Genomic DNA, 25,534 nt, shown 5'->3' on the forward strand with positions numbered 1-25,534 from the left:
GCGTGGGCTGAGCTGTACCCTCTAATCCATGAGTAGATGCACACTTCCTTCTGCGCTGTGATGTGATTGGTTGGTGTAGCTCAACTCACAACAAGGCCTGTGGATTATGAATAACCGAGTCATGATTTCTGGAAAGAGACAGTGTTGTATGTATTTTTTTTGGCGCTTTGAGTACCACAAGCTGAGTGCCATCTAGTGCCATTATATTCAAGAGACGACAGACATCTCTACAGTCGATATCTCTGCAAATCACACCAAAGCAATTTAGAAGTATAAATAGCACTTCATGTAAGAGGAAATAAATGTATTTTTGTTTTGGGTCTGAACTGTCCCTTTAACAAGAGTGCTCTATTAATATATCATAATCATGTACAGCCAAAATATCACTTACACCCCTCCATCCTTGACTCGGCATTTCTGTAATTGAAGCAATAAAAGCATTAGACAGTGCATTGCTGCATGCACCGTATCAGAATGATCTCTAATGGCACTGTAGCAGAGTTCACTGACAGTACTGTAAGGGAACTGTACACAGATAACAGTGCAACAAAAGCATATTGAAGTATTTTTGTACCAGAGTAAACAGTAATGCAGTACATGTCATGTCACAACCTAACAAGGTCCCCAGTGTCTGACACGCTAGCTCAGACTCACCTCAGTTTTCTTGTTTTTATGCTAATGTAAGCCAAGTGACACGTCACTGTGATACTGACTTGCAAACTACACGCACACACACAGTGACAGATTACACACACCGTAACAGATGGCAGAACCTAACCTGGCAAGCAGCACTACATCAGCGCAGCATAAGGGATGAAACTCTCAGAAGGTGAAAGCACACTACTGTACGATCAATGAGTGTTACAGCAATCAGTGGCAGATAGACAGAGAACAGGGGCAGTACTCCTTTACTTCTCATTGGTTGTTAATTAGACTGTCATTGCAGTACAAAGGCATGTGAAAACTGTAGCCGTGCAACAAAAGAGTGTTTTTATACCTGAGGCCAGGCCAGCATACCCCCATATGCTGGCTTGGAATCAGTTCACATCTCCATCTCCATCTCAATACGCATCCTCCCTGCTCGCAGGATTTGATTGAATTTGTCTCCTTGTTTTTTGAATCCAATGCTTTAGTGATGTTTTTTAGCTCGGCCGCCTCTGGCTTCCTCGATTCAGACGAGCGGATCTGTTATTGTAATCTGGAGAGGAATCTGCGTCTGGACAAGCGCATGTCCAGGAAGAGCCCTCAACAGACGACTTCCCCACACAGAGACGGGATGAGGTCATCACCTGTCTCGGACACGGTGTATCTGCCAAAAGCCTTAAGTGACACTGTGCAAGAGAAAAGTGCAGAAGTTTTCTTACCAACCTTGAGAAAAAATATGCAATAATTAATTAATGGAACCTACTTTAGCTTTTGCCATTACATAATGCAGTGTGCATGATTTCTGGAAGGGGACATTGTTAATTTTTTAATGTTTCATTTATTTATTTTTGGTGCTTTGAGTACCACAAGGCGAGAGGAGGCAAATATATCTACAGCCAGTATTTCTGGGTGAACTATCCCTTTAAATTTTTAAAAAGTCACATGTGAAAACAATTAAGTGAAACTATTAAAAATAGTTTATATGAGCGAGATATCTTAGTGATTGTGATTTACTGACATAAGTGTAAAACAGAGTTGCATTTTCACAGTGATATAAAGTATTGGGTTGAGGCAGAGGCATCATCCTGATGTTACCTAGCAACAAGGTATTGTATGTCTAAAGCCAATCCCTGCTTAATTCTGAAGTAAAGATGGAAAATTACAATCCTTTTCCCTGGATGGTTTTCACTTTAATGTCCTGTGATCAGATGATCACTTTCAGATGATGTTGACAATTCAGATCTTTCTACAGCATGGAAGCATAATATGATTAATTTTAGGAGGGGTTTTTGTTCCATAAAAATTAAATAAATGCTACATTTAAAAAAAAATAGTGTATCCCAGCAAAGGCACGGTATAGCAATGGCAGAAACTATCACCTGATGGAAACTCAAATGATCAGACAGAGCAGTAACCTCTTCAGCAGGTGCCACAAGCTTCTCTAGTCATCTAGGGGAAGCACGAGTGTAAAAACACTGCCATCCACTGGCAAAACATGTCTCCACGTTTCTACATCTTGAGTGTTCTGTCATGTTGATGTGTGATTAGGGCTATCAGAGAGAAATACTGCAATCTAGAGGTTTGAAGAGCCTGGTTTAGTTACATAACAGGCAGCCAAACCTTGCATTAGTTGAAAAAAAAAAAAAAAAGGCAGAGTCAGGCCTGTATGACTAAGGGTTGATGTTACATAAGCACTGAACACTAAGTACTCGGAAGACTCTGCTCCAGGTTCTCACTGTAAACTGTCACTATTACAGGAGCTAGACTGACTGTTTGAGGGAGTTTAAGCTTGCTTACTCATTTCAAGCGATGCTGCCACCTGCAAATTTAAAGACAGAGCTATGCATGCTGTTGACAATCCAGCACACACAGACGGCTGTTTATGTTCTCTGAGGGAACTGGTTGTAAATACTGGAGCTCTGTGAACTGAGTAACAACTGTACGACTTACCATAATCTCCATTTAAACAAAACAAGTCGTGTACCCGCAATAATAGGCAATCATTCATGAAATCATCAGCAGCAGTTTTGTAGCATCGATCGGTGTAACACAGCAACCCACGCCACGTGATTTCAGATCTGATCTGTGCTGCTATTAAAATCTGTGCAGTGTACGTAGGCTGTTGATTGTTTACCCATAATTTTGTGGAATGACTGTAATTTCACTTTTTTTTCCACAGAGGGAGCCACAGTCTGTGAAAAAAGGGCAGTAAGGACCAGTTTGAAATGTGGATCTCCATCCAAAGGAGCAAGGCGATGTGTCAGACTGAAGTCTGTAACACTCCTGACAATATGTTTCATGTAATTTTCTTTTTTTTTTTTTTTAGGTGGCCTGGTTGTTCAATTGGTAGAGCGTTTGCTCTATGTACTGAGGCTGTGAGTCATCTGTGGTGACTGTGGGTTCAACTCTTGCCTGTGGCCCTTTGCTGCATGTCATTCCCCAACTCTCTCTTCCCCTTTCCTGTCAAATCTTCAGCTATACTATCATTTAGAGGCATACAAAATAAAAAAAATGGCAAAAATGTATTTTATCTACCAAAAAATGTTGCAACATTGAGCACGATCCATTTGTAGGCTCTCTGAGGGAACATTTTTTGTGTTTAACTGCTGCATTTTAACAGTAACTGTTCTTATAAATAATAATAAATAATATTATAATATTATATTATAAATAATAATAAATAATATAAATTTTAATGATGACTGTAAAATCGATCAATCAGTCCGATCAGGCTGTAATGCAGCAAAAAGCAAAAAGGTTGTTGTTGTTGTTCCTGTTTACCATTAACTCAACACCAGCAGCATTACACTAATAAGGATAATGTGGACTGCTAAATTCAGTCAGCTTAGCAGTGAGGTTTTGATGTGCTCAGAGGAAATCACCCATTATCTATGGCGTGGCCCCCACGGCCCCTGGAGCTAGGGACAGTGGACCAGCAGGCTGTGACCCACTTCTTTTGTGCCTTCATTTTATCAGCTCAAGAGGCTTTGTTTGTAATCATTCATCACCGATGCTGCACCCCCCCCCCCCACCCCCCACTCCATCTCTAACCCCTCCATCCCAGGCTCATATACACACATATTGCTGTATCTGTAAGGGCCTTCACTGGCTATGTTAATTCCTTCACCTTTAACCTCAGCGCATACTAATCTAAATCTAATCCTAACTTAATCTTAACCTTTAATTTATTCCCTGATCCTAAATTAGCAATTAGATAGTCAGAAGTTTTCAGTTTGGGATGTTTTCCCACACTTTTCTCCTTTTGTCAAAAATATTACACCCAAACAATAATCACCATCCAGCTTGATGTTAGGAAGTTTTGATCAGAGTTATTCGTTCAGTAGTTTAGCTTCTTGGGACTCGATTCTATCACCTTCATCTTTAGAAAAAACACAACTTAAGGAAAAGGGGAAATGTCTTAAAAAAAAAAAACATTAGACACATGCCTTCTTTATCCTGGGGTGGTCGTATCGTCAAGCTGGTGGACTCTAACCGTTGAGGCCAGTGTGACATATGGAGTCATGTGTACAGCTGCCATGGAGGCAAACAGCTACACAATACACAAAACACACAGATATCCAAAACAAAGAACACAGAATATTGCATAGGGTATAGACTTCTATGTGAAAGTAGTAATAAGCTAGTCAGGGTTTGAATTAAACAGTGGTTTTTGGGGAGCCTTTTTTTCCAGTGCATGCTGCAACTAAAACATGTTACATGTTATATGTTACAGTCAATCACTGTGCTGCAAAAAACATTCGACCATTACTACTACAGATAGTTCATACAGTCAATAACATTTAATAGATGCTTCATAACATAAGGCTACTGTTTCAAAATCAAATAATACTCAGAGCAAAAATAAAAAAATATTAAAATCTATAAATCAGCCGGGGGACACAGGAAATGCTTTTCTGCCTTTTATTTACATCCCTTCAAGAATCACACATCACATAGTAAAACAAACCTGAACATTTGTTAAATGTTGTTTAGCATATGTGTGTGTTTTTTTAAACTACAAATAAAAAGACTTCCTGTGCTGTTTAAGAAAAATACAAAAGAAAGTATAAAAAAAGAAAAGATGTTTAGCGCTCCACCTAAATGTCTCAAAGTAAACTTTCTGGGGAGTTCATGTCCGTTTCATGCCCCCCGTAATTCGAACAATGAAAGTGAAAGCATTCATATTTTACATAAGTAAAATCACATGAGCGTGATCAGCAAATTGCACTTAAGGACAGTTTAACCAAAAATCAAAAATATCTATTTTTCTCTGGGCTGAAATTATATTTATTTATTGAGATAGTTTGTGAGCAAATTCATAAAGACATTTATTTCTGTTTACTGTAGAATCTAGTCTAGTAGTTCCTACATGAACAATCTCACAACAATGTTTGTGGATTATCTTGAGTAACTGGGTTATGATTACTAGAAAGAGACATTGCTGTTGAGTTTTTCAAATATAGGCTATTTTTTGGCACTTTGAGCACCACAAGCAACGTGCCATTTAGTCCCATACTGGATAGAGGGCAGACATCTCCACGGATTATATCTCGCAAACTCAGCAACTCACACCAAAACTATCTAGATGGATAAAGAGCACTACAGGTCAGAGGGAAAATTGATTGATATTGATATTGATTTTAGGGTGAATTGGTCCTTTAAACATAAAAAGTAAAGTAAATGCAGGCTAAATATTCAGAATGGCACCTTTCAGAGTGTTGTATTGTTTTGTTTATTATGTTATTATCAGATTTATAATTTCTAATTCATTACCCTGTAAATACCATTCTCATCTTGAGTGTAGAAATGACATTAATCACTAAACATATTACTGTGTAATTTAATAACAGTTAAAATTGCAAACATTGCATCTAATTTTAAAAAATCTAATTTACACAACTGTCAGGTAATTATAGAACTTTTTCACAACAGCCATGTTAGCATGAAAAAGAAGTGTGAACACAGGTGTTATCAATGATACTAATTAGGCTTCCTGCTATTGTGCATGTTGGCTCACTGGAGAGGCTCTACTATACTAATGGAAAAAGACATTAAAGGGACAGTTCACCCAAAAATGAAAAGCCAGTCATTACCTACTCACCCTCATGCCAAATGAGTGTTGGGTTTATTTTGTTAGTCTGCAAAACACTGCTGGAAGTTCACAGGGAAACAGTGTTGCAGAGTCTCCCAGATGATAGAAGTGAATGGTGACCAGTTTTCAAACATAAAAAACAACTGCAAAAAAACCATAACATGCTTCCATACTGCTCACAGTGTGCATGTGACTTTGGCTCCAATCTAAGGATCTACATTGAAGATTCAGGCAAAAAATGGTGTAAATAACATTTTTTATGGCATGTTGGGTCTTTAGGAGACTTGGGTTACACCAGACGAGCAGTGTGGAGGCATTTTATATTTTTATTCTGTTGTTTTTTTACGTTTGGAAACTGGTCACCATTCACTTCCATTATTCGGGAGATTCTGCAACAGTGTTTTCCTGTGAAACTCCAGCAGTGTTTTGTGGACTAAAAAACTAAACCTGACCTTCAATTGGAATGAGAGTGAGTAGATAAAGACTGAATTTTCATTTCTGGGTGAACTATCCCTTTAATTTGTATAATTTTAACACCTATTTCATATTTACCTATACAGCTGTGAGAAAAAACTACAGTTGGAATGGAAACATAATAAAGGAAGTAGTTTTACTGTAAAATGTTGGTATTTGTTTTCATAATAACATATCAAATTACGCAAATAATATTAATACTTTTTTTTTTTATTTTATGGAAATGTTTATGTGAAATGTAAATGTAGGGGATTTTCCAAACATCACAGGATTTTCTTGCTTCATCATTTCTGAGGTTGGCTCGTGCACCACTTGTTCTGATGTTACCTCTTCACGTGCTCATTTACTGGATGTCACAGATGTGTGCGAGCAGCACCAAAATATGGCGCTATCATTTTCAGCCAATGGGCTGGCCGTTTGTAACAGGTCGCAGCTGGCGTCACTACCGTGGCGCGAACGCGCATACAAGACGGGAAAGAGGTTGAGAAGGAATCGGGATCGCGCTCATCTGTTTGGCTGGCAAATGCCTCCGGTGTAACAGGCCGATCATTATGGGGGACCCAGGACCCCGAGACGGGATGGACCATGACCGAGCGACCGCTGCGCAGAGCTCATCCAGGCGGTTTATCCCGGGATAAAATCATTTAGTGAGTCCAGTTATAAAGAGCCAGTCACTGAGCTGCAGAGGAGGCGGTGTTTGCTGGGATTCAATCAGAGCCGGAGAGTCGCGGCTGGTAGGTTAACGAGGAGAGAGGGACGTGAGGAAACTGGGAAGACAGCAGTTTACAATCTAACTGGATCCAGCTCGGAATTGCGAGAATTATGGATGAAATGTCGATTACAAGCCGGTCCGGTCAGCCCAACCCTGTCAGAGCAGGGTGGGTTCATCCGGAGTGAAATCAGTCGGCTCTTATCTGTTGGCTTCTCCTCCGCCGGTCGGCGATGTCCGCTTTCTGCCTAGACCTGCAGACGTCTGCCGTGCAGGTTTCAGCACCACTGGAGCTGGACAGCGACTGCATGGAGCCCCGGGCCAGCCCCGCCGCTCAGGAGCCCGGCGGCTTTCAGGGTCACCCGCTGCGGCACACCGGCTCCGGAGGCCTCGGCATGGCCTTGGAGGAGGAACTGGCCATGCTTGCCGGGCAGCGGGACGACGAGGACGAGCTGTCGGACCTAGAGACGCCTGCGGTGGGGCATAACGCAGACCTGCAGTCGCTCTTCCGTCAAAAGGAAAAAGACTTGGTTTTAGCTGCTAAACTCGGCAAAGCGCTGCTGGAGAGAAACCAAGACTTGACCAAGCAATATGAGAAAATGCACAAAGATCTCAACGAAAAATTAGAGGTAAACTCAAAGAAGAAAATATAATTTGCTCAAGCTTTAATGCTGCTCCAATCCTCTCTGTGGTTTGTTCTAGAAACACCCTAATCCTAGAGTCAAGTTTTTAGGCCTTCACAATGTAAACAAACTCTAGAGGATCATAACAAATGCTGCCTGTAGCTCCACATTCAGGCTGCCACAGAAAAAAAGGGATCCACCTAGCATGAGTCTAGTTTTTATGCTAGCATATGATTGTACCTAATGTGCTGTAACAGTGGTTTTCAAATTATGATCTAGGGACTGACAGGGGTCCTTCAGTGATTGTGGATTTGTCTCAGCAAAAACAGTAACAGAATATTTTAACTTTTATTACTTTTTTCAGAGTTGAGACATTAAGCAAAGACATGGGGTTGGCTGTATTGATTCAGATCAGGGATGGACTATGTATTATTTTATATTTTCAAAATTAAAAATAATAACTCAGAGGGGATTCTGTCAGACAAAATCCTCTCAAATAGGAGGCACATGATGAAATGTGTGGGGGTCCTTGACATGATAAAGTTTGAAAACCTCTGTGCTATAAGTTGGGGAGTAGTTGCATGGGATGAACTGAAACTTGATGATTATTCTGATCTAAAGATAAAGACAAATACACTGTCTCTGTCATTACAGCGACCTCATTATTTCACATATGATGTTTACAATGAATGCTGCACAGCTGAGCTTTTGTTCATGTTGTTTTCAAAATCCTTCACACAAGCCAACACGTGGCCTGAGAAAAACACACAAAGACTAATCCCGTGGCAGTCCAGGCCCTACTGTATCTCCTGTACATCTGCTCAGCCCTTTGATCCATATTCATCCCCAGAGAAATAAGCTGCCCCTTAATGTCAAACTCTTCTTATCATTGATGTTGTTGCAGGTCCTGGTATCCTGTTCTAACAGCGCTTGATGTTGTTTTGTGATGTTGTTTTGATTCTCTTTGATCCCCCCCCACCTTTTGTTCAGGCATTTTGCACAGAGATGAAAATAGTGGCCACACAGATGCCAGCTGCTTCAGCCTTGGACTTAACCGTAACAACAACCCCCCATCCAAACTCTGGCAGCCGCTGGTGCTGCAGTGCATCTGTCCACTGTTCATTGCCATCTAGAGAATAAAAAGGAAGCTTCCTACTAGCAGAACTGTCACTCCAGGAGCTGTTGAAACGACACCGGTTCAATTCAGAATCACTAATTTATATATCTGAATTTAAGCCCGTCATAGTTGCAGTTTTTGCCACTCATTTGTGTGTTTTTATGTCTTGTTTTGTATCAAAACGTCAGTTTCTGGTAGTCAAACTTTCTTCACTGTTAACATCATATATTTTTATGATAATGCTAAACGTAAAGTCCTGGCATAGTGACATCATAGGGATTTTTGGGGTATATGCCAGTACTAGGGAATAAAAAAAATCTGATACTGATACATTGCACGATATTCTTTATAGAGAATATTGTGTATATAATGTAAACATAAAAACACACCTGCAATGATCCCTCACAACATTTGTTACAAAGATATGTAATGGTGGCAGGATATTACAGTTTAAATTTATTGTCCAAAATGATACCAGGGCACTAAGACAGTAAACTTTCACAGATGTTTGTTATTATTATACCTAAATATAAATAAAAAAAAGCAAAACAGAGCAATATATGTATATATTAAAGCTGAATTAAGGAAAAAGGATCAAATACACACTAAATGCTGCCAATAACGCTGAAAAATGAAAGCAATCTGTATTGTGTTCTGCAAAAAAAAAGTTTCATATATGCGCAACATATATGCCAATACCAGTGTGGACCATTATATCTGTGAATATCTGTCGAGCGATACACTGTCGGGCTCTAATCATAGGCAGCACAATGTAAACACTGACATTTGCATAGAAGGTAAAAAAGTTAGAGTAGTGATTTTAGCCCTTGGAAAAAAAAAAAACATGATTATTCCTTTATTGTTGTAATGTTTGGCAAGTTGCCATCCTGATTTTTTTTTTTTTTTACCATATATACAGTGAGATATTTCCATGAAATGAGCACAACTTTCTTTGGCTGTTGAAGCAGCAGCATCTGTGTGAAGTCAGTGATTTTGTCACACCCTCACTGATTTCATTCATACTTGAATTCTGTAAAATGAATGTAATATTGCACATCTAATCCAAGCAAATCAAGCCTTTTAACCCTCTTTCCCCTCATTCACACGCAGCACTTGGAGCAGGAGAAGCATGAGTTGCGCCGGCGTCTGGAAAGTCGAGAGGGGGAGTGGGAGGGTCGCGTGGCCGAGCTGGAGACGGACGTCCAGCAGCTGCAGGGCGAGCTGGAGCGCCACCAGGTCCAGCTGAGGGAGGCTGACAGGGACAAGACAAAGGCCATCAGTGAGCTCTCTGAGCAGAACCACAGACTGCTGGAGCAACTCAGTAGGGTGAGAAGCAGTGTCTGTGTGTGTGTGTGTGTGTGTGTGTGTGTGTGTGTGTGTGTGTATCCATGTGATTCAGATGTACTGCTTCAGGCGTGCTTGGCCAATCTGCATGGGAGATTTAATTAGTCTGAGCTTGAGTCACTGTGTCACATGGTCTTAATGCTGCTTTAAATGCCCTTCCACCCAGAGTGTGTTTGTGTGTGTGTGTGTGTATGTGTGTCTACAGTATGTGTTCCTCCTTGGCCTCGGGGCCACTCAGTCCAGTTCAAGTCCGCATGGCTGACATGACATAAGATGCTCAGCCAAGTGAGGATTCATCGTCCCTCAGGGGGGACTTACCTCCACCCAGCCCGTCTCCCTCTAACTTCACCTGCATTATGCTAACTCATCAATATAAAAGTGGAGCTTCCGGGTCTTATGTTGAATAATTTACAGTGATTTGACTGCACACTTATGCAATAGCTCTCCGCATATTGACAGGTAATTTGAGTGCAGTTATTATAACAAGCAGAGTGGAAAAGGCCTCATGTGAAACACTCAGACAGATTGATTGATGGACAGACAGACAGATAGATACATACATACTGTACGTTCATATAGCAGCGCTCAGGGTTGGCTTGAGGCTGTATCCTTGATGTGATGTACTTCACACACATCAGGAGAACCGGAGACTGGCAGTAGATGCAGACTGATGGAGCCGAGAGCGTTAGCGTTGGTAGCTACAGCTGATTAAGCCCTGCTAAGCAGCTCAGTACAACACCTCAATCTGCTCCATCTACACCAAAACAAGGACACTTTGTCCATACAGAGTGGACGCCCAGATGTTACACTACTGCAGCTCCTCAGTGAGTTTTATCTTTAAAGAGAGGCGTTGATTTAACTCTTTTACACTCTTTGACATTATAGTTTGTGATATTAGGGGACTAGCCTGGATTATATACTGTAGAGCTGGACAGAATATTGATATTATATATAAAATTAAATTAGAGCTGCAACGATTAATCAACTAATCGATTATTAAATTAATCACCAACTATTCTTATAATTTATTAATCAGTTTAAATAATTTTAAAGAAGAAATAGTTAAAATTCTCTGATTCCAGCTCATTAAATTAGACTATTTTCTGGTTTCTTTCCTCCTCTATGACAGTAAACTGAATATCTTTGCGTTTTGAACAAAACAAGACATTTGGGGACGTCATCCTGAGCTCTGGGAAACACTGATTGCCATTTTTCACCATTTTCTGACATTTTATAGACCAACTAATAATTGAATAATCCACATTACTGGTGATTATTAATCAAAAATCTTAATGTGGGGCGCCACTGTACTGAGACTATCAAACCTCTGCAGCAGCCATGGATCAGATTCCAGCCTCTGGCCCTTTGCTGCATCATCAGCATCATCCCCTCCCTCTAACCCTGATCTCATTTTGTTAATATTTTGTAAAAGCACTAATAGTCCACTCTACAATATTGTTGCAGTATTGATATTGAGGCATTTCATTCTATTTTGTCCATACCCTCCAGCCCTGCTTCTGCTGGATAGTTCAATCTACAGCGATACATCATATTCTATAAGATCATCACTATTTGAGAATTTGCTGTATGTTCTTTTAGAGAAAATGTGTGTATCGAGACATATATCATACATCAGGGCATAACCTAAAAATATTGAGACAGTCATTCACATTCAAAGCTTTTATTGAGGTTTTCAAATGTCATGACAAAATGAAAAATCCTCAAACATGGATTAAAGTTAAATTAATCAGATCAAATGAGTTTGTCTCCAGTCACTTTCACATACATTAATGTTATTTATGTTTAGACTGCCTCGATGCAGGTGCATGCCTGTGCCATGTTTTTGAAAAGCTGAATATGGATTGAAGCACAATATTTTGCAACACAAACACATGTTCTCAACTTTGGAAATGACTACATTTATCTTTTTTTTCAATAAGCTTTGACTGTTGGACTTCAGTTTTATTGGAATTTTTTGGATTACACAACTCCACGCAGCCACTATAGTAATCTAATTCTACAAATGGTATTGGCTGAATAGTAATAATATTACTGTAGCCTGTGACTGTGCTGAAATAGCAGGTTTAAACAGAATGAACAGATGTACAAAAAAGAGCTGCGCAGCAGATTAAGAATTCTGATGTCAATGTTGTGAACAGAGCTTTGAAGCTTTGAACTGTTCTAGTCATTATATATTATGTCACGTCTCCTGAACTGTGTGGTTGAATATAACGCTGTCACACTACAGCACTGATACGTCACAGTGGCAAGCTTGCTTTCTAAGAGCAGAACTACGCCATTCTGCGTAGCCTGTCAGAGGGAAATGCATTATAAACACCTGTAGGAGCATTATAACAACTTAAGGGCCATAAACAGAGGTATCAGACTGTTGTCAGCTGCCAGGTAGGCTGGCTCTGGATGCTGCTGGGGAGCTATATTTCAGGATGCCCAGGAGCTGCGTGTGTATAGTAAGGTTGACAAGCCTGTACAGGTGCTTTGATAACCCCGTCAGCAGCGCTGTCTGCGGCGACGCTCACACTTGCATGCGTTTGTTTCCCTTCCTGATGGAGAGGATATGAGCTCCTGCCAGGCGCACGCTGCTCAGAGAGGAGCAGGTTCCACGCCGTCTATTTTAACCCTTCAGCTCGCTCCGGTGCAGAGCAGTGCTGCCTCTCATCTTGATCAGATTAAATCAGCCTCCCGCCCCATGTTGCCCCAACACCATCATCACATCGCAATCAAGGACTGTTCTGTTCTGGTCAGTCGCTACAGATCTAAGCAGGAGCGTGCACTTAGCATAATTAAACTGCCTTTAATTTAATTGAAACCTGGGAGTGGGAAATCTATTAGGATATTCCCTGAAAGTGGTCTGTATTGTGTTTTTTTTTTGGGGGGGGGGGGGCATATCTTGTGGTCTTTGTGACTCAGTGAAATTTATGAGACCTAATTGACTGCATCGATCCAGATCTCATGATTCAGTGATTTGGGCAGACAGAGGGAGACCTGCTGGGTAATAGCATAAATGAGGTCAGCCACAGTGCTCGCTTTCTCTCTCATTTTATCCTTCTTTCTGTCGGTTTGTCTTGCCTTCTTCTCTTCCTCTCTCTCTGTCTGTGCTCATTACTAAGCAATGAGCTGTGACTAAGTACTGTTAACTGTTTACAGCTCTCAGTGAAAGGAGGGAACGTAAAACTGCCCTGAGGAAACCATGCAGTAGTGGATTCACTGGAGGCCTGCTATTTTCATCTGCCCTCCTGTTTCTCCTAATAGTTAACTCTTTAACCACAACATACTTATTATGATCTAAACTGGTCCTAATGTGGCCTCCTGTCCAAGTGATCATGAGCTTGTTTTTGTAGTCCTAAATCAAGATATACAGAAATGGAGAAGTAAATTATTAATTTCCTAATTAATTACCAACATTTTTTAGTTTTTTGTATTTGATGTGTTTATTTAGGTGTTGATTTCACATTTCTTATTTTAGTTCAGCAAGTATAGAGTCAAAGGAGTGCCATAAAAGAGGATAATCTGTAAAGAAAAAGAAAATAAGAGTGGAAATTATAAAGTGGAATAAATAAATAAAAGAATGAAAATGCAAATAAGAAAAGTAGAAATATAAAGATAAATAACAGACATAATCCTGCTTTGGCAAAGCCGAATTCACGTGTGCAAGAATTGACTACTTAGCCTGGACAGGAAGGCCCGCTCAAAACCAGTTGATTGGCAGCTTGGCCTTTCAAGGAGTAAAAACAAGAAGGAGTAAAACAACAGGGAAACGAATACAGGGATAAAGATAAATAAATGAAATTAGATTTTTTTAAAATACAGAAAAAATAGAGCAATTTATATGCAATAAATAAATATATTTTACAAAGCGTAAATATATGCAGAAATAAATAAACAAATAAATGTGTCCACATTTACTTTCTCATTTGTATACAGATTTATTCTTTATTGTGGCGCTCCTATGACTTCTTATTATGTAGGTATGTGTTTGTATTTTCCATAAATCGCCTGCTTTTCAGAAGATGATTTCTACAGCAACCTTTGATTTATAAAAACAGTGTATCACCTTCCTAATAACTCAAGAATCAGTTCTTCAATTGGCTGCAGAGGGATGACCTTGAGAAGGCAGGGCACCTCACAGGAAGTGATGTAAGTAAGGGGGTAAGATAGAGCGCTGAGGGGATTAGGTTATAATCCTTACTAATAGCCTTGCCATAAGCAATCAGTCAGAAACCAAAACAACTCCAGTCCGTACTCTACTTAATTAATAACAGCAGGTAACTTAGATATTTAGGCAAAGAAGATCTAAAAATTTAGTCTCCGCCTCTGTTGTCACATCTTATCCTGGACGGTGCACAGACACCCCCTGTGGTTGTTGCTCTCTGGTGTGGGTCTGCGTATGTGGGAATGAGCTTTCCAATATTGGGTGATAAAGCTATACATATATTTTAAGTACACCCAGAGAAAATAGGTTCCCATTGATCCAGGAGCAGAGCCTGGGAGGTGTGTGCTTGGTGTGTCTGTGTCTTCAGCGTGAGAACAGCCAATCTCCTCGGGCCTAATCTGATCAGAGTGAACCAGCAGGAAGGGAACCTTTCTTTAATTACATTACCACACATGCTCAGAGAAGGCTGCGGATGCACTGACTCCAGCAGAAGTGTCTGCGTGTTTTATGGCCATGGTCAATTCTACCTCCCTCAATCTTTAGAATTCACTTAATTAAACGTTGACAGCAGTCCAGCAGGGCGATATAACTGAAAAATGTATCATGATTAAGTGTTTAATTTCAGTCGACATCACAAATTCATAGTACTATTAAATGACCTATATTAAAAATAGACCAGGAGAAAAAAGGTTGTGTTTAACCACTTTATTTATCAAGGTGCAGAGGTGATAATAGACTTGAAGGGAAAATTGGCACTTTTCATGTGGATGTCCAGTCAATATTGATGGTACATGTAATCAATTGAAGCAATAAATTCCTCAGCGCTACATTGACATTTCATTGATAGTTCTAATGTTGCAAAGTCAGCAGTTCCTTGTGCATCAGTGATGTCACTGGAAGCAGGAAGAACTACCAGCTCTTTCAGCTTTGATTTATATTCCTCTGGATAGCCAGGAGAAATACTAGATGAGTATTTTTGTCACCTAATGCTATGTTTAGGCTAACAATTTAATAGCTAAAGGCTCAGGTGGTGACACGAAAACATGGGCGCAGGGGTCAAAATCTTGCACGCAATACATCCTGGTATGCATCTACTACTACCTACTTTCTTTTTCTTTTCTTTGTCAATACAGCAAGCAATGAGAAATGTCAAAATGTCATCAACACTGACTGGACATCCACATAAAAAGTGTCAAATTTTCCCTTTAATGGTGTAAAATGTAAAATTTTTGCATTAAAGGGTCTAAAATGCAATTCATATGTTATATTTGTTGTGTACTAATAATCCCAATGTTAAAACGCAGAGAAATCTGTCATTTAAGCAAGGTATCAGTGTGTTTACTGCTAGGCATTGCTAGCTAGTTGCTATAACATCCTGGAAAACATGGGATACATCAGATAGGTCAGAGAGTGAAGAAGGAGGTTGGCACATCTTCACCAAACATAACTTGAATAAAACTTAAATATTACCTCCACAATAAACATGATTTGTCCTGATTTCTTCATTAGTCCTGTCAGATAACCACCAGGATCTCACGCTACTTCACAACATAAAACTACGTCTTTTGTTATTGTCTATTTGTTATTGTGTCTTTAATGTGAGAGAGACTCCTAGCAGCAGAACTCCAAAAGAAAAACTGCCATACTGGCAAACTGACCAGTCCTTTTTTACTATTTCTTCACCATCTGCTCTCATTTTCTGACTCCCTGCTGTTTCTGTTGTTGTGTCACATGTCGATGGTGTAACTGAACAACACACCTATTAAATGATTGGCTGTTTGTACTGGAAGCACACTCAGTTATCAAGGGATATGATGTTTATGAGCCAGGGCACGTCCCTTATGTGCTTTCATGGCGGTTTGCATTTGATGCATTTAAGTGAAACTGTTGAACATTTTATTGATTAAGTGTCTGTTGCTGATAGTATTGTTTCATTGTCCAGGCCTGGCCTCCAGTGAGTCAGCAAAGTTGCTTATTTCAGGCTATTCGTTCCATTGTTTGACTCATAATTCACAATAATCAAACAGGCAAGGTGTAATGTCTTTGAATGACAAAAGCAGAGCTCTGCATGGCATCCTATGTTGCGTCTGTGCGTCACCACTACAGTGTATCCACGTCACACAGTGCACAGGTTCACTTTCACTCCTCTTTTTACAACCTGTAGCCAGTGTTGAACACGGTCCCTGGGCGTCTGTCCAGCTATCAGCTTCCATCACATCCAACCACTGGAGCACATAACGTCTGCCTCCCATCAGCCCAAGGTAGCTCTCGCGGGATCGGCCCTCTGACTGGCACCTATTGTCACTCGGAGTATTTGTTATGCAACCGTTTGAACGTGGGGTTGCCCATCCTCCATAAGTCTAGACAAGGCAGCGCTCTGTGAAAGTGACTAAGGAAAATACCAGAAGCACTGAAACCACAAGTCGCAGCTCCGCCAATCCCACTTCTCCCTGGTTGCTATGACAACCGGAGTGACATGCAAATTGAAACTCCATGTGTTGTTACCATGGGAATGTGCTCTACAGAATGGCACAAGGATACAGATAGTTTGATGCGAGGCTGTGCCACCGAAGACCTTTGATAGACTCGTGGTCATATCTGCTAGATCATGTTTCCACAGACAGCCTGCAAGAGAGTCAGCAGGAGGGATTCAAGCTTCCACCCTCCTCTGTAAAGTGAATGTACAGTATTTGGTCAAGTAAAATGTCATATAAAGAGGCTGTAAAGGAACGTGTCTCCCTGCTGAGCCCTACTTTGCTGCCCTGGATTCTGTCGCAGCAGTCTGATTTGCCCCTGTTTGTCCTGTCGTGCTGATAATGCTTCATCTGGGATCTGAGGAATTTGCGTGCAGATTAAGTGAGTATCTGCAAATCAGGCAGTCCGCGGTCAACTCTGTGCTTTTTCGTCGGGATCTAAATCTGTCGGTGCGGTGGGTCAGTGGGTCAGATGTCACGTTTGCCACTGTGACCCGCCGCTGCACTGGCCTCCGCTGAGCGCACATCTGTTTCCCACACAGAGAAGACAGGATCATGCCGCCGTCGCATTGAAACTCACATCTGGCCACTAAACTGAATACACACTGTCTGAGCCACTGGAGACATTAGCTCATAGTAATACATATAAATATGTCAAGGTGACTTAAGACCTGAGATAAACTGTAGTTACAAATAATTCTTTGAATGTGTAATGCTGAATTTTTCAGGGGCATTCAAATCTAGAAACGTTATAGTGGCAACTATAATTCAATATAAAATAGATCAAACAGTTGTCATGGGATATTTCAACTACAGTACATTCTAATTCTTCTCATTTTTCCCTTATGCATGGCCCTAATACCCTTCACTACTAGTGAAAAATTTAATGCTAAAACTCTGTGGGTTGCCTGAAAGCTTCATCTCTGCCTGACTTTTCAATGTTTCCAGGTGACTTGTTTTAAAAGAGAACCCTGTGTAAGAGACTTAATGTAGCTATACATAGAATATCATGCTAAAAGCCATGTTCCAAGACAGACATTATCCTTATCAGATGATCATCCATGATGAGGACACTGTATACTGCAGAGTAGTTAGTGAATAAGCATTCTTTAATGGATAATATTAAAGGTAAAATATTAAAAACATTAAAAACAATAAAAACAAAACAAAACAAACAAACATATTTGACACTAAAGCTATTTAATGAAGTTTTGGGTTGGGTTGCAGGAGCATTCCCTACACTAAATATGGAAAATATGGAGCTAATGCCACTTTAAAACAGTGGTTCCTAACCTTTTGTCCCTGGAGCCCCTCAACTTGTATCTAAGGAAAGATGAGCCCCTCCATATACCAAAAGAATACATGATACATCCCAAAGCTTCACTGTCCAAAATAAACATAGATTAAATTATTTCTGTTCTTAGAATCTTTACCTTTGGTAAAAGTCTCTTTTTCTAGTATGAGCTTAAAATACTTAACAGAGTGAGTTTACACACACGGTGATCCTTACCTAATATCCCAAATATTTCCAACATTGTCCAAAAAAATCCTTATATATATTCAAGGTAAGGGTGCGTTTAATTTAGTCAGCTGTTGCTTTAACTTCCAGGGAAACACAGGAACCACTTGGTGACATGTCAGACAGTGAAGAAGAAGGAGCGCGAACATGAACAAATGTAACATTCATAATACTTAAATACGTTATCTCATGATTTCATAAACATAATTTCTGCCTAAAGTCATGACAGACGACTCCCATGAGCTCACGCTACGTCACAACATCACTGACGTCCATATTTGTAGTTGTTTTGAGCAGTAGAAGTTACAGACCGTGTGTTTAATCCAGGTTTAATGGAAGTGAGGTGGAAATAATATAACCATCATCATTGTGATCATTTTGCAAAATAAGTCGATTTGTTATATATTAAAGTTTAATGCTGTGTACCTTTGGGACACATAACATGTGAAATAATCCTTTCTGATTTATTCATTTATTGCATTAAAAAAACCTTTGCAGATATAATAACACTACCTCTTTGTTAGAGCCATTTTTATGTGGAGAGAACATTTTGAACTTTCGACATGCACGAGTCTATTGACATTCCTTAATTACAGTTTTACTGCGGTTCTATTGTAGAAATCACTCAGGGTTACAACAGAGCAGTCACAGCGCTTCAAGACTGCTGCATGATTACTGTAGTTACTGCTCAGAGTGGAGGCCTAGAAAGACGGAGCTGACGCAGAGCCGTCCTGGCAGCTTGTCCTTTCCAGACACTCCCAGCAGAACACAGGCACAGGCTACAACCAGTGTTACCTAAGGACAGAAGTGAACTGGAGTGAGCTGATGTAGCCACGCAACCAGCTGTTGAGCCTCCTCACACGAGCCCCTTGAGGAGCTGCAGCAGTGTGTAGTGCCACCTAGAGGCTGTGCTTCAAGTTGCTATAATACAGCTCAGTGTTCACTCAGCACCCAGTGATGGTGATAGTGAAAGACAAACCAAAACATGATCATTTTAATTCAGACATGCCTGGTTCAATTAGAGTTGAGAATTGCTGCTTATCACAGTAATAAAAATCTAAATTGCACCCAGTGTACAGATAAGTTGCTCCCTGTCTGACTGTTTTTGACATGTTTGCTATATGTTTAGTCTCCTCAGAGGGCTGTAAAAAGTGAGTGGTTTTTAGGATTTTGCTGTTGCCATGGCAGTGATGATAATGCAAACGGTAGCTTCCTGAGTGCAGCTTTATGCTAATGAATCTCGGTGTGGCCTGATCGTACCTGTCCAATAAACTCAGCCAATGCATCCAGTCGGCTGGTGGGCTACATGGAGCACAAACACCGAGCAGTGGACTGTCTGAGGCTTTCAAAAAGGGCCGTGACATTTGGGTAAAATTGGGCCTTTCAGAGAAATGGCCATTAAAAAAGCACCATTGACGGGAACAGACCGGGGCGGGCTGATTTACAAGTAACACGTCAGTAACACTCAGAACACTGTGAACATGAGTGTGTTTATGCATGTCTACGTGTGTGTGTGTGTGTGTGTGTGTGTGTGTGTGTGTGTGTGTGTCTACGCTTGCTATCAGACTTCAGTGACTCACCTCAGTATGTTTGTAAGGGAACACACACAAAAGATCTGCTGTATAATCTTTCTAATTTAACTGAGCAGTTAAAGTAACACTTCAACAACGTGTTCTAATGTCAACATGAACAATAATTAAAGGACAACTCAGCAGATTTTACACATCAGAGTCTCTTACAGGTGTCGGGGCACTACAGCAACTGTGGAAAAAAGTTGTATAAAGTCTTTTGTGGCTCCAGTGGGAGTCCGACAATGTTGCAGGAGTTGGTGGAGTATTCTCTTAAAGCGAGTTAAGGCAATCGTGGACTAATTTTTTTCTCTCTCTGTTCTGTCTCTGTCTCCGTTCAGGCTGCAGAGGTGGAGAGGCAGCTGTCCACTCAGGTCCATTCATTACGGGACGACTTCAGGGAGAAGAGTATGTCTACAAGCCAGCACATGACACGACTAGAGAGCCTACAGGCTGAGGTGAGCCGCAATCAGTGCCATTTTTCATTAAGCATCACTTTAAAGTAAGTACACTTGATTGAATTATACTTTCCTGAGCGCACCGAGGTTGAGCTCCCAGCAAAAACAAAAATCTGACGAGAAATAGAAACAGCAATTTGTAAAAATGATGTTGCCTGGTTGCAGATATTTGTATTCAGCTTGAAGCCTGAGTAGCTAAGGTGACAACAGATCCCAAGGGACGTTAAAGCGAGGCTATGTAACTTTTGAAAGAACACATTCTTCCTCATACCAATAGTTCAGTATCAATAGTTTGGTAGCATTAAGACAAACTTTTGTTCACTTCAGTACACTGATCAGAGGTGCACCCTGCTGCCTTTTTGTTGAAGCTGTAGTTGAAAGAAGAGCAGTGCTGTGAGGTTTTTTTCTGAGAGGCAATCACTTTTCTTAAGCCTTATCATGATTTTGCCGTGAGGTAACCTCAGATCTGTACACTTTATGTTGATTCGCTAGAACGAGTTAACTTCCTAGTTAGTAGTTAGGTACTGAGACTGTGAGGGGATGTTTCTAAAACCTGTGCTGGACGCTGTGTAACGGTGATCCACGCGGGTAAAGGAGCCCCTTGCAAAGAGGAGAAATCATGGGGCAGCTTGCAGGCTGCCCAGTGAGACACTGAAAGTGAGCTTAGCCGGCTTAACTTACCTGAAATCTAAAGTACAGCCTTCAGACTGCTGTTTTCTGTTCAAATCATGGTAACTACGGCTGGTAAACTCATGTAACTCAGGGTATCCAGCAACACCCACGGCTAGTTTGTCCCACATGATTATTATTTAAGCATATTTTTCAATTCACCTGTTAGAGCACAAGACTAAAACTGTAAAGCGCCCAGGGTGTATTAGTAAAGCACAAAATACTTACTGCTGGTACAAAACAACTGGAAAAAGATCAGGCCCTTACTTAGTCTGCTATGAGCAGTGGCTAATGGTGGCTAACGTTAGCTAACATGAGTAAACTTTAGGTAGATATTGCTGAGTAACTGACTTTACCAAGGCAGGCAGCTTATTTTATGACTCATGTTACTGTCACATTAGGTTTCAGCACAGACAATCCTTTCAATGGTAAATCAAGATGTAACCTTAAATTGACACCTTACCTCACAGACAGAAACATGTTTTCTGTTTCCTACCCTTGGTTCCATTGCATTCAGGCCGCCTGATGGTGATGCGTTGGAGGGTCCAGTGTGATGAATGATTGGCAGAAATAAAATATAATAGTCATAAGTATGTTTTCATTAGTGTAAAATCTCCTAAAAATAAGGATTGTTGTGCTTTTGTTACCTTAGAATGAGCCATTTATATATACAGAGGTCACAGATCTTCTATGGAGGCTGACATATTGCCCCACCATGTTTCTATGGTAGCCCAGAATGGACAAACTGCCCTTTCAAGTTTCCTGACCACCATAGGTTCTCCTATACACTTGGAAGGGGAGGGTGTCTGCCACTTGATGCCACTACACACTGGTCCTTTAACGCAGTTGCCTCAAGTAAATTTGTGGAAAATGTAACGTCCTAATATCGTGCAGTTTCCACTTGGATTACAGTGTCTGCTGTTTGGCAAAGTTACATTGCCTCGCTTTAAAGTAGGAGTTTTGGTGAAAATAAGTGGAATAAAACCCCACAAAAGGTAAACTAGTGCTTTCATGAAATGTCCTGTTTTTCAGAGGAGGATGGTGTTTATCTGCCATGCTAAGAGCATTTCTAGGAAGCGTTTATTCTGTCAGGACAGTTGTTGTGGGACTTCTCTCAACTCTTTTCCTCTCTTTCTGTTATCACTATCTTTATCTCTCTCCTCACCCATTCTTCCCTCCCTCACCCTCCTTCCCTCTTGGTTGGAGCAGCAAGGGCTAGAAGTGAGTGGATACCGACGCTGTCTGTCAGCCAGACTGCATGCTGCATGTAACGCCTTATACAATAATAGAAACAAGGATTGCACCATTATTTTCCTGTGAATTTCAAATTGCTCCCCCTGTGTCCAATTAAATGAGTTCATGATAGGGCAATGCACCATCATTTTATAGGAAAGATTATTGGATCTCTTGCTGAATTAAATACTGACTCTTTTGACCTTTTACTGTATAACCATAAGATGTTAGTATTTTACATTTAATGATAAATCCCTGTTTGATATTTCCACGTACTTATGGCAATCCCTGTTTCCTGACATCAAGCATGAAAAACATGCTTAGTTGTCGTAGCATGAGACGTGTTGTAATGTCAGTTGTGTCATGTATGATTATCAGCTGGATATGCCATGAACAAAGGTACTGTAAGAGCATAACAACAACTCAGATTTCCCCGTAGCGTCTCTTCAAAGCGAGGCAGAAAACACCCAGACTGCAGAGCCTGCGCTATAATTGGGAGAAAAGGCTACCACTCTATATTTAGCCAAGATACTGCAATGTCTGGGTGCTCCCACTTTTCCAACGCTTTTCCTTTATGTGACATGTGCCGATGACTAATGGCTTTCTGCCCTGTTTGTATGAACGCAGAGACTAGCAGCCCAAAAATACCCAGAACCTGGCAATGTGGATGCTCATATGGTAGTGAAAACAACTGATCCACATGTAAGCTCCAGCGCTGTGAAGTAGGTTACCAGATGTAGGTCAGAAGCAGGAGGGATAAAAATGAACAAGAACTGATGTTTGTTTAATGGGGAAAGCTGCTCAGGCAGCTACAAGGGAAACATTTCATGAGAAATATGTTGTGTTGCTGCAGTGCCAGCCTTCAGTAGAAGGCCGTTATACATGCTTGGTATTGAGTAAGCTGATATCAAGCCTTGCTGAGACGCTAACATATCACCAAGACATTCCTGAAGACGAGGGTGGCAACTAACGCCTACATCCGTGCTAGGCAACACACATTCTTAAGGCCAGTGGGAGTACTTTTTAATCTTGTGTAAGAGCCCAGCTTGCCACAGACCAAGGAAAACAATGAAATTTAGCCTTCAATCAAGTACCACAGCTCATCCGTATGTCCGCCGTTGACCGGGAGTTCCAAACAGTCCTCAGTTTCTCCAGTCTGTCCCGTGGTGCATCAAATAACTGGTACCGTTTGACGTGTTAGATTAAGATGCTGTCGGAGAGGAAGATGGAGCTGGAACGTCGGGTGCACGCCATGCTGGAGGAGAACGAGCTGCTGCAGAATACAGTGGACGACCTCAGAGAGAGGACGCTGGTGTTGGAGAGGCAGTGTCACGACAAGGACCTACAGGTACAGACACATAAATAAATTGATGGATTAATAAATGATATATTCATAGTTGATTAAACTTTAGTGATTTACTTTAATGGAATGAAAATGAATACTTTTTACTAACTATTAGTAATACTATGTTACTTATTATATTACAGCCAGTGACTTCACTTACTTTACATTAAGTGTTGTCTATAAAACATTATGTGGATGTTATAGTAAAGTATTTATCATACTTTGTAAATGGTTAATAAATACTGTGTGCTGCTTCTGTAAATATTATTTGGGGGCAATCAAAGTTGCAACTTGGGCCACACAATTATTGAAACAATACTGAAATCACAACGTGGCCAAGTGCAATATATATATATATATTTATATATATATATATATATATATATATATAAACAAGCTGCAATTTTTTAATAAAGGAAAAATCTGTGACAAAACAGCACTAAAATGAAGTACTGTGGTGCTGCAGAACAGGGGTGGAAGTAACTAATCACAAATACTCAAATTACTGTGATTAAGTAGTGTTTTTTGGGTACTTTGGATTTTCAAGCCTCACACTTATGACAAGATGTAATCTACTTACTTACTTTTAAAATGTTAGTTGAGTACTGAGTACAATTTGAATGAATATCCAAACCTTTTGTCTGCATTTTAGTAGCCAATCAGGTGATCTGATCGCAAACAGGCCAATGAAACCATGACATATGTACAAAAAACAAAACAAAATGCTGTTGCAGCTCAGATATTTAATCAATAGTCAGAGCAGTAATTGCACCTCATTTGAAATTGTTTTGTCTGGCGGAGCCATTTGTTGAATAAGGAAACTTTAACTTTGACTTAAAATTGGAAAAAATGAAAAAAGAAAAACAGAAAAATTTAATGTGTTTTGTATCTTAGAAATTATTAATGATTAATAACTGATTTCAACTATTAGTTCAGGAAAATTAACAGAATTTGCAACCCTAGGTTGGAGGTGATGAGACATCAGGGGTTAAAAGTAACCAATACTCTGAGTGGCTTTTGTGACAGATAATTTGTGCCTTTACTGAAGTATATTTTCTAACACCAGTACTTTTACTTGTAGTTGAGTAATATTTTAGCAATGTAACATGTACTTGTACTTAAGTACAGATTTTCAGTAGTGCTGCAGAGATGCCTTGGACTACATTATTTTTTCCTTGAAAATGAAAATTATGCAAAAACGATCATTCCCACTAATCGTGAATCATATCACAATCCATGTTCATATCTGTCAAAATAATTGCAATATGATTTTTTTTAACCATATCATGCAGCCGTGGTTGTAATCAATGTTTATAAAACTTTACAATAAATGTTTTTTAAAGCATATATTTACATTCATGAACATTTGCTAACTGTAAAATAACTATTAACTACAGTTAAAATCAAAACTTCTTTATGGTAGTTATTAAAAATTATTTTTTAATTCAATTCATTTTATTAATTAATTTTTGTGTAAACACACTACAATTAATTTTGAAGTAGTCTACTGACCCGTCAGGTCTAAGTCCAAAGTTTTGCCTCCTCCGTTCTTTGCGTCCAGTTACGGCAGAGCCAGCTGGAGCTCCAGGAGGTTCAGGTGTCCCACAGGCAGCTGACTGCCCGGCTGGAGGAGCTGACGGAGGAGCACAGCCTCCAAAGCCTCACCCCGCACCCGTCCAGCCTGCTGTGTGAGATCGAACAGAGCATGGAGCAGGAGGAGCAGGAGCAGGAGAGAGAGCAGGTAGCTACACCGGTATTTGCTGCTAAAATCACTGTGGAACATGTGGCCATGCTTTTCTGAACATTCCTCTCTCTGCTTGTCTTGCTTGTTTAGCTGCGTCTTCAACTGTGGGAGGCCTACTGTGAAGTTCGCTCGCTTTGCTCCCATCTCCGGGGAAACGACGTCACGGACTCTGCGCTGTCCACCGACTCTTCCATGGACGAGTCGTCAGAGACGTCCTCAGCCAAGGATGTGCCTACCGGGAGCCTCCACACCAGCCTACTCGAGCTACGGAGGTTAACACAAAATCTGCTGGATGGCAACGAGTCCACGGTAATGAACAGCACACTGGTCAGGACTGTCAAAATAGCCC

The 25,534-nt window shown here is 40.5% G+C and overlaps 1 protein-coding gene across 2 annotated transcripts in view; it reads left to right on the forward strand.

Moving 5' to 3' along the window:
• Positions 1-6,713: 6,713 nt before the first annotated feature.
• The window catches only part of bicdl1 (BICD family like cargo adaptor 1), a 28,167-nt gene continuing 9,346 nt past the window's right edge, over positions 6,714-25,534 (forward strand). The window contains exons 1-7 of one of the 2 annotated variants that reach the window (XM_084729624.1): positions 6,714-7,549; positions 9,771-9,986; positions 20,078-20,194; positions 22,073-22,084; positions 23,298-23,444; positions 25,003-25,182; positions 25,276-25,494. In XM_084729624.1, coding sequence (XP_084585750.1) covers positions 7,154-7,549; positions 9,771-9,986; positions 20,078-20,194; positions 22,073-22,084; positions 23,298-23,444; positions 25,003-25,182; positions 25,276-25,494 — 1,287 coding nt within the window. In that variant the 5' untranslated portion in view covers positions 6,714-7,153. The remainder of the gene's footprint in view (positions 7,550-9,770; positions 9,987-20,077; positions 20,195-22,072; positions 22,085-23,297; positions 23,445-25,002; positions 25,183-25,275; positions 25,495-25,534) is intronic. The other variant, XM_084729625.1, reaches the window with a different exon arrangement.

The sequence above is a fragment of the Lutjanus erythropterus genome, chromosome 10 (genome assembly GCF_056507025.1).
Source record: "Lutjanus erythropterus isolate fLutEry1 chromosome 10, fLutEry1.hap2, whole genome shotgun sequence".
Classification (NCBI taxonomy): domain Eukaryota; kingdom Metazoa; phylum Chordata; class Actinopteri; order Lutjaniformes; family Lutjanidae; genus Lutjanus; species Lutjanus erythropterus.